Source organism: Peromyscus maniculatus, chromosome 22, assembly GCF_049852395.1.
Source record: "Peromyscus maniculatus bairdii isolate BWxNUB_F1_BW_parent chromosome 22, HU_Pman_BW_mat_3.1, whole genome shotgun sequence".
Classification (NCBI taxonomy): Eukaryota; Metazoa; Chordata; class Mammalia; order Rodentia; family Cricetidae; genus Peromyscus; species Peromyscus maniculatus.
The window spans coordinates 2,879,503-2,892,024 of record NC_134873.1 but is presented as its reverse complement, the minus strand read 5'-3'; the positions used below and the strand labels follow the sequence as shown (position 1 = coordinate 2,892,024).

The 12,522-nt window shown below is 61.2% G+C and overlaps 1 protein-coding gene and 1 long non-coding RNA gene across 2 annotated transcripts; both read right to left on the bottom strand.

Moving 5' to 3' along the window:
* Positions 1-434: 434 nt before the first annotated feature.
* On the bottom strand, positions 435-6,500 carry Hmg20b (high mobility group 20B). The gene is made up of 10 exons (XM_006978131.4): positions 6,396-6,500; positions 6,113-6,168; positions 5,268-5,376; positions 4,792-4,995; positions 4,248-4,368; positions 4,055-4,101; positions 2,897-2,969; positions 1,662-1,877; positions 1,168-1,300; positions 435-815 (listed from the first exon to the last, which is right to left on the bottom strand). The coding sequence occupies exons 1-10, from the start codon at positions 6,465-6,467 to the stop codon at positions 803-805; spliced, it is 1,044 nt and encodes a 347-aa protein (XP_006978193.3). The 5' UTR covers positions 6,468-6,500; the 3' UTR covers positions 435-802.
* Positions 6,501-9,637: 3,137 nt separating this feature from the next.
* Positions 9,638-11,196, bottom strand: LOC143270218 (uncharacterized). Its single transcript, XR_013047257.1, has 2 exons — positions 10,713-11,196; positions 9,638-10,535 (listed from the first exon to the last, which is right to left on the bottom strand). It is a non-coding gene; the product is annotated as an uncharacterized LOC143270218 (long non-coding RNA).
* Between the last annotated feature and the right edge of the window lie 1,326 nt (positions 11,197-12,522).

Below are 12,522 nucleotides of genomic sequence, written 5' to 3'. Positions count from 1 at the left end.
CCCTGGACCAGCCGTGGATGACCGGAGGCTGCAGACCTGGTGCAGGAGGCTGCAGACCTGGTGCAGGAGGCTGCAGACCTGGTGCAGGCCGGGCTCGCTCTGCGGGGGTTAGATCTAGACAGAGCGGACGCTGGAGGACCCCGTGAGGCGCTGTTTCCCAAGGGCTCAGACAGTGACATTCCCGAGAGGTGGACTGCACCCAGCCTGGAAACCGGGCTGGATGAACCGAGTGGCCTCAGGAGGGACGCACGGGTGGATGGGAGACCCCAGCCCAGCCCGGACTCAGTTTCCCCACCTGGTAACAGGATAGTGAAGGACCTGAGACCCTCGGCCAGAGCTAGAAAGGCTGGCGGGGCCACCGCAGCTGGAGAATCACGGAGAAGGCCGGGCCCGCGCCCCCAAGCCACGAAAACAAATTGCGTGCAAACCCCACCTGTTTTCATTTACATTTATTGAAAAGTCCGGATTGGGCGGTGGGAGGCGCCGGGGTCGGGGTTGTACTGCAGCCCCCCCCCGACCGCCGTGGCACCCCGCGCCTGCGCAGTGGGTCCCCGGGCCCTGCGGCGAGCGCCCTGGAGTCGTGCTCTGCCCCGGGGTGGGGTGTCTGCCCCGGGGTGGGGTGTCTCCGTTCCCCTCCCGCGAGGCAGCCTGGGAGCCTAGGGTTCGAAGCTAAAGGGATGCCGTTGAGGATTCTCTGGGGGTTAGGTCTGCAGATCCACGGTGCAGCACGGGCGCGGCCCCACCGGGGACCCCAGCTTCCTCCTGGGTGGGTGGGGAGGGGCGTCTGCCGGTCCCAGAGGCGTCACAGGTGCTCGCTGTGGGACAGACGGGGTGAGGGAGACGGCGAGGCGGAGCCCAGTGCCCCCGGCCCGGCCCGGCCACCCCACGCCCCGGGCAACCCGCCCCGGCCACACCCCCACACTCCGGCCCCGCCCCGCCCCCGGGCAGCCCGGCCACACCCCCACACTCCGGTCCCGGCCCCGCCCCCACACTCCGGCCCCGCCCCGGTCCCACCTCCACACTCCGGCCCCGCCCCGGTCCCACCTCCACACTCCGGCCCCGCCCCCGACCACACCGGGCCCGGCCACACCCCCACACCCCGGCCCAGCCACACCCCGGCCACACCCACCCCGGCCCCACCTCCGCCCCCACGCCCCGCCCCCGCACCTGGCCACCCGCGCCAGGATCTCCTTGACGCGCGCGATCAGTCTCTCGTGCTGCGCGGGGTCACGCTCGATGGCTCCGTGCAGCCGCGCCATGTAGAAGTCCAGAGTCCCGAGCGTCGGCGTCTCCCCGGTGCCTGCGGGTCAGCGGGTCAGTGAGGGGCGGGGCCGGGCTCAGGGCGGGGCCAGGGAATGGCGTGGCGGAGGGGGCGGGGCCCGTGATGGGAAAGGACGGGGCGGGCCGAACACTGGGAGGGCGGGTCCTGTGGGCGGGGCTGAGGCCAGGTGGGCGGGGCCGGGGAAATCAGCTCGGCTGAGCCCTCAAAGAAGGCGGGCTGTGGGCGGGGCCGAGGCCAGATGGGCGGGGCCGGGAAATCAGCAGGGCAGAGCCCTCAACGAAGGCGGGTCCTGTGGGCGGGGCCGAGGCCAGATGGGCGGGGCCGGGAAATCAGCAGGGCAGAGCCTCAAAGAAGGCGGGCTGTGGGCGGGGCCGCGCACCGGGCACCGGCAGGGAGGCGAAGCTGGCGGTGAGCGCCTGCCTCACGGCCTGCAGTTGCTGCTGCAGCGCCAGCGTGCGCCGCTCCTCCAACGCCAGCTCCTGCTCCAGACGCTCGCGTGCGCTGCTCATGCTCTGCGTGTGGCGCTGCAGCACCGCGTTCTGCTCCTCGAAGGCCACGTTCATCTTCCGCAGGCGCCGCAACTCCGCCTCGCGGGCTGCGGGACGGGAGTCAGAGCCCAGGGCTGTCCCGGGGCCACCGCGCAGTCCCGGAGGGCGCTACACGCCCCCCCATCCCTGACCCCATCTCCCCCATCCTGGCTCCACTCCCCCCTCCATCCCTGGCCTCGCTCTTGACCCCGTTCTCGTCCATCCCTATCACTGGCCCTATCTCCCCTCCAGCCCTGACCCCATCCCCCTCCAGCCTGACCCCATGCATCCCCTCCAGCCCTGACCCCATCCCCCTCCAGCCCTGACCCCATGCATCCCCTCCAGCCCTGACCCCATCCCCCTCCAGCCTGACCCCATGCATCCCCTCCAGCCCTGACCCCATCCCCCTCCAGCCCTGACCCCATGCATCCCCTCCAGCCCTGACCCCATCCCCCTCCAGCCCTGACCCCATGCATCCCCTCCAGCCCTGACCCCATGCATCCCCTCCAGCCTGACTCCATGCATGCCCCTCCAGCCCTGACCCCATGCATCCCCCCAGCCCTGACCCCATCCCCCTCCAGCTCTGACCCCATGCATCCCCTCCAGCCCTGACCCCCTGCATGCCCCTCCAGCCCTGACCCCATGCATCCCCCTCCAGCCCTGACCCCATGCATCCCCTCCAGCCCTGACCCCATGCATCCCCTCCAGCCCTGACCCCATGCATCCCCTCCAGCCTGACCCCATGCATCCCCTCCAGCCTGACTCCATGCATCCCCTCCAGCCTGACCCCATGCATCCCCTCCAGCCCTGACCCCATGCATGCCCCTCCAGCTCCGACCCCATCCCCCTCCAGCCCTGACCCCATGCATCCCCTCCAGCCTGACTCCATGCATGCCCCTCCAGCCCTGACCCCATGCATCCCCTCCAGCCCTGACCCCATGCATCCCCCTCCAGCCCTGACCCCATGCATCCCCTCCAGCCCTGACCCCATGCATGCCCTCCAGCCCTGACCCCATGCATGCCCCTCCAGCCCTGACTCCATCTCCACTTCTTCCAGCCAAGGCACCAGCACCTGCCAAAATCTCACCTTTGTTTTGGTCCAAAAACTCTTCAGTGAAGATGGGAACATCGAATGTGGAAAAGCCATCACAGTCCACACCCTGGGACATGGCAATGAGTTTGGTGGGGACCCACGTCTCTGGAACCGGGGGGGGGGGGGTCTGGGCCACTCTCGGGCAGTGCAGCCTTTCATTTGTTTTTATTTGGGGGTCTGTCTGTCTGTCTGTGTGCCATATGCATGCAGTACCCACAGAGGCCAGAAGAGGGCGGCAGATTCCCCCAGAGCTGGAATTACAGGGGGCTGTGTCTATGTGGGTGCTCAGAATCGAACCCCAGTCCTCTGCAGGGGTAGCCAGTGCTCTGAACCCTGAGCCACACTGGGCTGAAGCCAGGGCTTTCTACAGACCAGACGAGCACTCTGTGCACAGATTTATTCCTGTGATTTGCTTTTCTTCCCTTCATGTTTACGGTTCTTTTTTCTTTTTCTTTCTTTTTTCTTTTTTTCTTTTTTTTTTTTTTTTTTTTTTTGAGACAGGGTTTCTCTGTGCAGCCCTGGCTGTCCTGGATCTCGCTCTGTAGACCAGGCTGTCCTGGAACTCACTCTGTAGCCCTGGCTGTCCTGGAACTCACAGAGATCCTCCTGCCTCTGCCTCCCGAGTGCTGGGATTAAAGGCGTGCGCCACCACCGCCCGGCTCTTACTTCCAGGCCGGCCTCAAACCTGCCGCCACCCTCCTACCACAAGCTTGCACATGTTGGGAGCTTAGGTGTGTGCCGTGTGCCGCCGTCATGCCCAGCTCAGCGACAGTCAACCACAAGAAGGGCTGACGCTCAGTGAATAGAGCGCTTGCCCTGCACAGAGCTCTGGCACGCACACTGTGCCTGTCATCCTGAACTGGAAAAGTAGAGGCAGAAAGATGGGGGTTCAAGGCCATCCTCAGGCACACAGTGAGTTCATGGCTAGCCTGGGCTACCTGAGGCCCTCTCTTAAATGAAAAAACTTCGGTTGATTATGTGTGTGCATGCTGGACCACGATTTCACCGCCTAGCCACGCCCCATCCCAAGATTGCTGCATGCCCACAGTGGTCTTGCCTCTGACTAGGAAGTCACGTCCACTTCCTCCTCTGAACTAGCTTGAAACACCCACGCCTCGTCCCCCACGTCCTCCTGGCCAGAGAGACCCTTACCTTGTGCCCATTCAGGAGCGTGTTCATGAGCCCAGAGCCGGAGTCCTCTGATGGAGAGACGGGGGCGGGTCAGCCAGGGCTGCGCGGAGTCTCCCTCCCATCCTCCCAGGCCAGGGCCAACACTGGTGACTCCGTCCTGACACCAGGTAAACTTCTGTGCTTGGCACCCCATGGAAGGCCAGGGCCCACGCACCTTTTTTAATTTTGTTTTCTTGGATCTTCTCTGTGCAGACCTTGTAGGCCTCCGACTGCTGGTACGCCCACAGCTCCTTCAAGTATTGCTGCTTCTCCTTTTCCGCCTCGTCCAGGTACCGCTGGGAGGGGGGAGGACAGCACCCACAGACTAGGGCCAGCCCCAAGGAAGGCGGGTGGCCAGGGCCAGGACCCTGCCTCCCCTGTACTAAACATCCGGAGCCCCCCCACCTTCCCTCAGACCCTTAGAGAACATGCCTTCGCCAGACCTGACCAATGTCTGGCATGTTCTCCTTCACCCTTTCTGCCCCCCGGAACGTCCATGCTGGCTGGTGTGTGGCCTGTGTTCCGCATTTGTGCGATTTGTACGGGTGTGTGTTTGTGCGCACGCGCACGCAGGCCCTTGTCCATCACTCACTCTCCCCCTGGTTCTCCGAGGCAAGGTCTCTCTCTGGACCCGAGGCTCGCCCGTGGTGCTTGCCTGGCTGCTGGCCCAGAGCCCCGGGGACCCTCTTGTCTGCCTCCCCCACCTCCTCGGTCCCCACCTGCTTCTCTGCCGGCTGCAGCTTGCTCCACTCGGCGCCCAGCATCTTGGTGATCTCCGGAAAAGGCAGGTCCGGGTGGCGGGTGCGAATCTGCTCCCGACGCTCGTTGAGGAAGCGGACGTAGCCGGTGACGGGGGCCTTGGGCCCATTGGGGAGAACCTTCTTTCTCTTCTTGCCTTTCGGCCAGCCTCTCTTCTTCACGGGCTGCAGGAGGGACTGTGTCCTTGGAGGGGCCCGGGGCCATGTGGGCCACGTGGGTGGGGTCTAGCTCAGGGACGGGGCTGCAGGTCAAGGGTCAGAACTCTGCCGAGTCCAAAGAGGGGGTCCCGGGGCAAGACTGAGCCTGCCGGGTGGCGCTGGAGCCCCGGACAGGCTAGGGCGGGGCCTCTCGCCAGGCGGTGGGAGGGTTCTCGACGGTGTGGACCTGGCAGGGGTGTGACGCCGGGCCGGGGCGGGGCTCTCAGGGGGTGACTCACCTCCTCCTCCTGGGACCCCTTGTCTCCGGCGCGGGCGCCCTCGCCGCGCTCCTGTTTGACGGCCACTACGAAGGCCCCGTGCTGGCCCGGAGTCTTGCTTCCCGCAGGCCTTGGGGACATGGGACACCAGGGTCACGCCCCACGCCAGAAGCATCCCCTCATACCCACGCGTTCACCTCTGGGGGCTGGAGACCACGGAAGTGTGTGGAGGCGCACTTGAGCCCGGGAAAAGGGAGCAGTGGGGACCCAGCGTTTGGGGGTCACCGTAGGCCACTGTGGGAACAGCCCAAGGATTTCAAGCTGGGGACGGGGTGGGTGTGGGGCCGCCCGGAAGCCTGGGAGCAGGACGAGGTGGTGAGGGAGGCCACAGGGGGCCCTAGCAATCCTGGGGCGAGTACAGACCCTAGAGCCAGAAACCTCCGGACAGTGGCAGGATAGTGGCAGGGGTCCCCGGAGTGGGGATAAGGCAGCTCAGGGGCAGGGACAGCACCAGACCACGGCCCCCACAACAGGGGCACCCAGGGGAACGACAGGGCACACTCAGAGGTACGGGAGGGTGGGGGCAGGCGTGTCCAGGAGCACTCGGGGTGGACACGGGCCATGTCTGGAGTGCCCTGATTGGGGACAGGGCATTTCCAGAGTTTCATGGGAGTGGGGACAGGGCGTGTCCAGTTCCAGTCCCCGGGGGTGGGGACAGGTATGTCCAGGGTCTGGGGGGTGCAGACGGGGCGTGTCTAGGGGGTAGCCGGGGTGAGGACTTGGCATGTGCAGGGGTTCCCGAGGATGGGGACGGAGCATGTCCAGGGGTACCCAGGGAGGGGACGGGCTGGGAGAGGCGCACTCACGCGGTGGCCCCGCCTGGCTGCCGGGGGCCGTGGGACATGGCCTCTCTGGGCGGGACCTGGAACGGAGGGCGGCAGAGGTCAGGGGGGTCCCGCCCGCCACCCCGATGGGAACCCCAGGAGGGTGCCCAGGGCGCCCGGGGGAGGAGGAGGCGGATCCTGGGGCGGGGAGGTCCTCGGGCGGGCGGCCCCGCGATCCTTTGTTGCGAGATCGAGTCCCGGAGGCCGCGCCCCGCGCCCCGCAGCCCCCGCCCCGCGCAGGCCCCGACTTCCCGGCTCTTTTCACCTCCGAAAAAACTTTCCCGGGACCTGGGATGCGGCGACGCTCCAACCAAGCGCCCGCGGCGGCCCCGCCCATATGCTAATGAGGCAAAGCACAGCGCTCCAGTTGGCCAAGAAGTCCACGAGGGGCGAGGTCATGCAGATTAGGCTCGGCGCGCCCGGCGGTGATTGGCTGAGAAGCTGCGGAGCCGCGTGGGAGGCGCGTCGGGCAGGTTGCGGGCGGGTGCGTCAAGTTCGGCTGCGCTTGGACGCGCTCGGGACCAATCGGAGGCGATTGGCTGCTCGCTAGGGGGCGGAGCTCCTTAAAGGGCAAGTCGTCCCCATGCTGACGCGGGACCCGGAGTGTGGATGAGCGCGGGGTCCTCGGAAGAGAGACGGTCTCAGTAGCTTTCCGAGGAAGGAGTTAAATTCCAAAGAGGCAACCCCCTGCAGTAGGGCAAGGGGTACTCACTCTTTTTTTTCCCCCCGAGACAGGGTTTCTCTGCGTAGCCCTGGCTGTCCTGGAACTCACTTGGTAGTCCATGCTGGCCTCGAACTCAGAGATCTGCCTGGCTCTGACCCCGAGTGCTGGGATTGAGGGCGAGCGCCACCGCTGCCCGGCTGGTGTACTTACTCTTACCACACTGGAAAAAAAAAAGGGCTGATGAGATGGCACCGCACTTGGAGGAGATTGCCACCTAGTGGACAACCTGAGTTCTGAACTCACAAGGTGGAAAGTGGAACCGGGGAAAAATAAATAAATGAATGAATGAATAACTAGATAAATAAAGTGAGCTGGAGAGATGGCTCAGCGGTCAGAGCCCTGGCTGCTCTTCCAGAGGACCTGGGTTCGATTCCCAGCACCCACATGGCCGCTCACAACCGTCTGTGACTCCAGGTTCAGGGTTCCCATCCCCTCACACACATACGTGTAGGCAAAACACCAATGCACATGGCGGGGGGCGGGGGGCGGGAGGAGAGAGAGAACCCATTCCCGCAAGCTGTCCTCTGAGCTCCACCGTGTGCGGTGACATGCGCAGCGCCCCCTACACAACAAAATAAACACGTGAGCGTATGCTTTATACACGGAGGGCTGGGAGGAGGTCCCTGGGGTCGCTGATTTTCCCGCCCACGGAGCCTTGATTTTGCCCTCTGGACAAGGGGTCCATGGAACCTAGCAGGCTAACAGGCTGGACACCTGGACCTGGGATGGAGGCTGGGCGGCGAGCATCCCCATACAAACGGCATTCTGAAGGACAGCTGTGGCTGGTGAGATGACTCAGCTGGCCAAGGGGCTTGAGGAGGACCCCAAGAACTTGTATTTGATCTCCATTATTTGAATAGAAAATACCTCAGTTGCCAAAGGTGACGCTGGTCTCTCATAACTTCCACAGTCAAAGAGAAACTGAAGAGGATTGGAGGGTTGGCTTGGTGGTTGAGATGCCTGTTTCTCTTGCAGAGGACGTGGGTTCGATTCCCAGCACCCGCTTGTCTGCTAAAAAAACATCTGCAGCCGGGCAGTGGTGGCGCACGCCTTTAATCCCAGCACTCGGGAGGCAGAGGCAGGAGGATCTCTGTGAGTTCGAGGCCAGCCTGGGCTCCAAAGCGAGTTCCAGGAAAGGCGCAAAGCTACACAGAGACACCCTGTCTCAAAAAACATAAATAAATAAATAAATAAATAAAACCATCTGTAATTCCAGTCCCAGGGTATCTCTCTTTTGACCTTCCTGGGTATGAGCAAGCACATACATACAGGAAAAATACTCACAAAGTAATAAGTCAATCTTTTTTTTAAAAGCCAGGAAGGCCTGAAGATATGGCTCAGTGGTTTCAAAGCAAAAAACACACGCTGCTTCCAGTTTGGTACCTAGTAGTCACACTAAGGGCTGGGGGCGTGGTCAGGGTGGAACCCCGCCTAGAATCCCCCAGTGAGGGGCTGGGGGCGTGGTCAGGGTGGGGCCCCACCTAGAATCCCCCAGTGAGGGTCTGGGGGCGTGGTCAGGGTGGAGCCCCGTCCAGAATCCCCAGTGAGGGGTCTGGGGGCGTGGTCAGAGAGTTCCCACCATGCACTGGGGGTCTTGTGCTCCATCCTTCCACACTGCAGTGAACTGAAGCACAAGCCCTATGATGGTGTAACACCGGATTAATCACAATGTAGGTGACTCATTAGACACATGGTGGTTACGCCATGTCTCTGTGGCCCACACAGACACGCACACTTGCATGGCCTGGTGGCAGGTGCTAGTGACTCACCCAAACTCACTGCCTGGAGGTTCGGAGCCCTCCAGGGAGGTGAAGCAGTCCGAGGGGACTCTGTAAATTAGGGTGGGGTAGCTGGGCGGTGGTGGCGCACGCCTTTAATCCCCGGGCTCGGAGGCAGAGGCAGGCGGATCTCTGTGAGTTCGAGGCCAGCGGGGTGTAGTAGGAATCCAGTAGAGTCATTGTATCTAAGGCAAGCGTTAGATGTTACAGCTGTTTCTCCCTGTGGCGCTAACAGTTGCAGGTATTAGCGTTTGTTGAAAGCACCTAGACTTTGAGGAAATCATAGCGGCGAACTGTGGTTGTTTTCCATGGATAATTTACAGGGTTGTTTTTCTGAGGCGGTTTTCTGTCTGTTGCGTGACGTTGGTCACAAGCCTGTCCCCCACACGTGGAGGTCCTGAATGATGGTGTACTGCAGCAAACAGTGCCCAATCCGGACTGAAGTTTGAGGGCTTGGGATGAGTTCCATCGGGGAACGCACAGAATAGATGAAAGGTGCTTTGGTAGGAGGAACTCACTGTACCCCAAACACAGCCTTTGTGGACACTCAGTAAGTACGCTTCTGAGCACAGTTCCAGGTTCAGTCCACACAAACTCTTCCTCCGTGCTGCCAGAGAGCCGAAAATTACACTCTGGAGCGACCCTCTTTCTTTGACCAGACCATGTCATGCAGAACACCCAACAGACCAGGCTGCCATTAAACTTGCAATCCTCCTGCCTCACCCTCCCTTTAAACCTTTAATGTGAGGTCTCCGGACAGAGTTCAGAGGCGGAGCATTCACCTTGCAAACAATAGGCCCCGGCTTCCTTCCCTACCTGTTTAACAACCCACACAAAATAATGGCTTCTCAAAGCTTGGAACAGTGCTACACCAATCCCAGCACTCGGGAGGCAGAGGCAGGTGGATCTCTGTGAGTTCGAGGCCAGCCTGGGCTACAGAGTGAGATCCAGGACAGCCAGGGCTGCACAGAGAAACCCAGTCTCGAAAAAACAATATGAAATAAATAAATGAATGCAGTTAAAATTTAAAGACACATGTTGCCAGACCAAGCCCCAGTACTCTTTGTCCCGAGAGACTGCCCTCTTCCCTATGGAACAGTGAGGGAAACTGAGGCCTGTTGACTTGCCTTGGCCCCTGACCTTCCTCTCCAGCCACCCTGAGATCTCAGAACATTATCACAGCCTTGGAAATCGCCTCCCCGCTGCCTGTCAGCAGATCTGATCCCCACTACATCAAAGTTGGCCCCCACACCCTGAGGCTGGACTCCAGCCACCAGGACATCCGATGCCCGTGGATGGATGCGAGCGTGGGCTTGGCGTCCAAGGCTGCCGGACGCTTGAGGACATCAAAGGCTGTCAGGGTCTGCTTGGACTCCCAGCCCACGTGTCCTGCCCCGGAGGGTCCAGGGGATGAATCCTTCCTGCTAGCCTTCCTGTTAACTGGCCTCTTTTGACCTTTGCCCGATTCCAAAGCCTCTCCAGGGGCACAAATCCCTTCCATTCACGAGTTTAGATGGAATCATCTCCTCCCTCTGTTGGGCTTTTTATGTGGCATTGTCTCTCACGGCAGGAGATCCCGCATCCTGGGGTGGGGGTCCAGCTTTGATCCTGGACCCAGAAGGCCCTGCTCTCAAACCTGCAGTGGCTCCCCAATGCCCTCACTGACCCTCAGTTTTCTGCCCCTGGACCACGGTTTCCTGGTGACTTCTCCAACCCGGGAGGCACAGGGCAGAGTCAGGGCACGGGAAATCAAGTGGGCCAGAAACCCAGGAACAGCCCATTGCTGCTGGGTCAGCTCCAGAGGCTGCCGGAAGCTGAGCACATTTGACGTGGGGTCAGGAGTTCAAGGTCTGTCTTGGTTATGAGAGAGTTCCAGGCCAGCCTGGGGTCCGTGAGACTCTGTCTGTAAAATAAAATAAGCCGAGGTTAGGGCCGTAGCTCAGTAGATGCAGAGTTGTCCCAGCTTGTATGAAGCCCTGGGCCTTCGTTTCAGCACACGGGGCGGGGGGGGGGGGGGGGGGGTGTCCATGTAGACGGATCATCGGGAATTCCTGGGCTACAGGGGGAGTCTGAGGCCAACCTGGGGTACGGGAGACCTTGTCAGCAAATCGAGGCCTCTGGGGTGGCTGGGGACTTGGTTAATGAAAGGACGGGAACAGAAATCACTCTGGGCCTGACCAACCAGCGGTTAAACAGCCACTCAGAGCCGTTAGTCCAGGCTGTCTCTGCCGGGTTCCGCCCTCCCGCCAGGGGCCATCGGTGAAGTTTGGGTCAAACCCTGAGAATTACATGCCAGCCTGAGGTGACATTCTCTGGGAGAGGCTGGCAGGAAGCCTACCCTGTGGAGGCTTCCATCGATCTCTATCTCTCCTTATCTCTCCCTATCTCTTAATCCCCTCAGGCCAAGGACTGTGAGCTCCTGTTATCTGCCGCCCAGCCCAGGCCAGGTCATCTCCCCTGGGACATCCTCTCTGCCCCGCATTCTGTGGCCCGGAACCAGATTCTCCTGCCTCCAACTGGCTAGAGCTGGGATGGAAGCCTACATATTTACTTATTTGAGACAGGGTTTCTCTGTGTAGCCCTGGCTGTCCTGGAACTCGCTCTGTAGACCAGGCTGGCCTCCAACTCAAGAGATCCATCTGCCTCTGCCTCCCAAGTGCTGGGGTCAAAGAAGTGGCCTTGGTCACTTCTGACATATATTGTTGGGTGCACAGAGGCTTGTAGGCAGAGGAGGGAGCAGTCTCATTTGAGGGTTCAGAACCAGGCTGAGATCTGTGACCCCGGAGGAAGGCTCTGTGTGGTCATGGAGACACATCACCCCAGCATCAGGAGCTGAGGTCCAGGCCAGACCAGGCTATGGCGTGAAACCCTTCATTTAAAAAATAAATAAGGTGCTCTGGCTGTAGTTCAGTGGGTGGGACACGAAGCCAGGGTTCGAGCCTGAGCTCCACACAAACCAGAGGAGATGGCATCCAGCACTCAGAGGTCGTCCTCAGTTAGCTGAGTTTGAGGCCAGCCTCGGGGAAGGAAAAAGAAAAAGGGAATGAAGTGTCCTGAGGAGGAGGTGGTCCCGTGGTCTGGGCTAGTGTGTGTGGGTGTGCAGCACCTGCGTCCCTGAGTCACCACGGAGGCCTCGCTGGCTTCCCCATTCTTGAGCGTGCTTCTCAGAACCAGCCAGTGAGGAGGCGGGAAACCCGGGCGGCTGCCACGTGGGGCGCCTGGCCAGCAACCCGCTTTAGAGGCGAGCCAGTGTTAGGATGTTCCGCCCTGCTATTACCTGTAATTAATAATTAATTGGTACTAATATGTCTCCCGAGCGCCTGTGTTTCCCCGGGAGTTTATGGGATCTCCCAGCTGTGCTCTCTTTCTGCCGGGAGCCCCGGGCTGCAGCGGCAAGCTGGCTGGGGCCCAGGGTGTGGGTGGGGGGCCGGCAACAGGTCTCAGGGCTGTTCCCTAAGCCAGGCCTGAAAGCCCATCAACTCAGGAGGCTGAGGTTGGAGAGTTCAAGGCCAGCCTATGTTGTAGAGGAACTTCAGGGCTAGCCTGGGCAAGTAGTGGGACCCTATCTCAAAACAGAGAGAAATAATCAAGGCCTGGTGTGTGGGGTGCAGCCCCCATGACCAGGAGGGGAGGCAGGAGGATCAGGAGTTCAGGGCCATCCTCAGCTGCACAGTGAGTTTGAGGCTAGCCTGGGCTACATGGAACCCTGCGTTAGAAAAAGACACAATTTTTTTTTTTTTTTTTTAAAGTTAGAGAAATAAAAACACGAAGAAAATAGAAAAGAAAAACAAACTGCGATGATGAAAACCGGACGGTAGCGGGCGGCGTTAGGGCCGCGGGAGTGCGGGACGCTGAGGCCACGCCCCCGCTTGCCGATTGGGCGCCCACGG

Excerpts from the sequence above, each read along its gene's own strand:
- Hmg20b (XM_006978131.4), bottom strand. The coding sequence starts at position 6,467 with ATGGGCGGGGCCGCCGCGGGCGCTTGGTTGGAGCGTCGCCGCATCCCA. Across the intron at positions 1,878-2,896 it reads GTTTTTGGACCAAAACAAAG|CCCGCGAGGCGGAGTTGCGG; the intron begins GTGAGATTTTGG and ends CCCGTCCCGCAG. Across the intron at positions 1,301-1,661 it reads CGCCTCCCTGCCGGTGCCCG|GCACCGGGGAGACGCCGACG; the intron begins GTGCGCGGCCCC and ends GCTGACCCGCAG.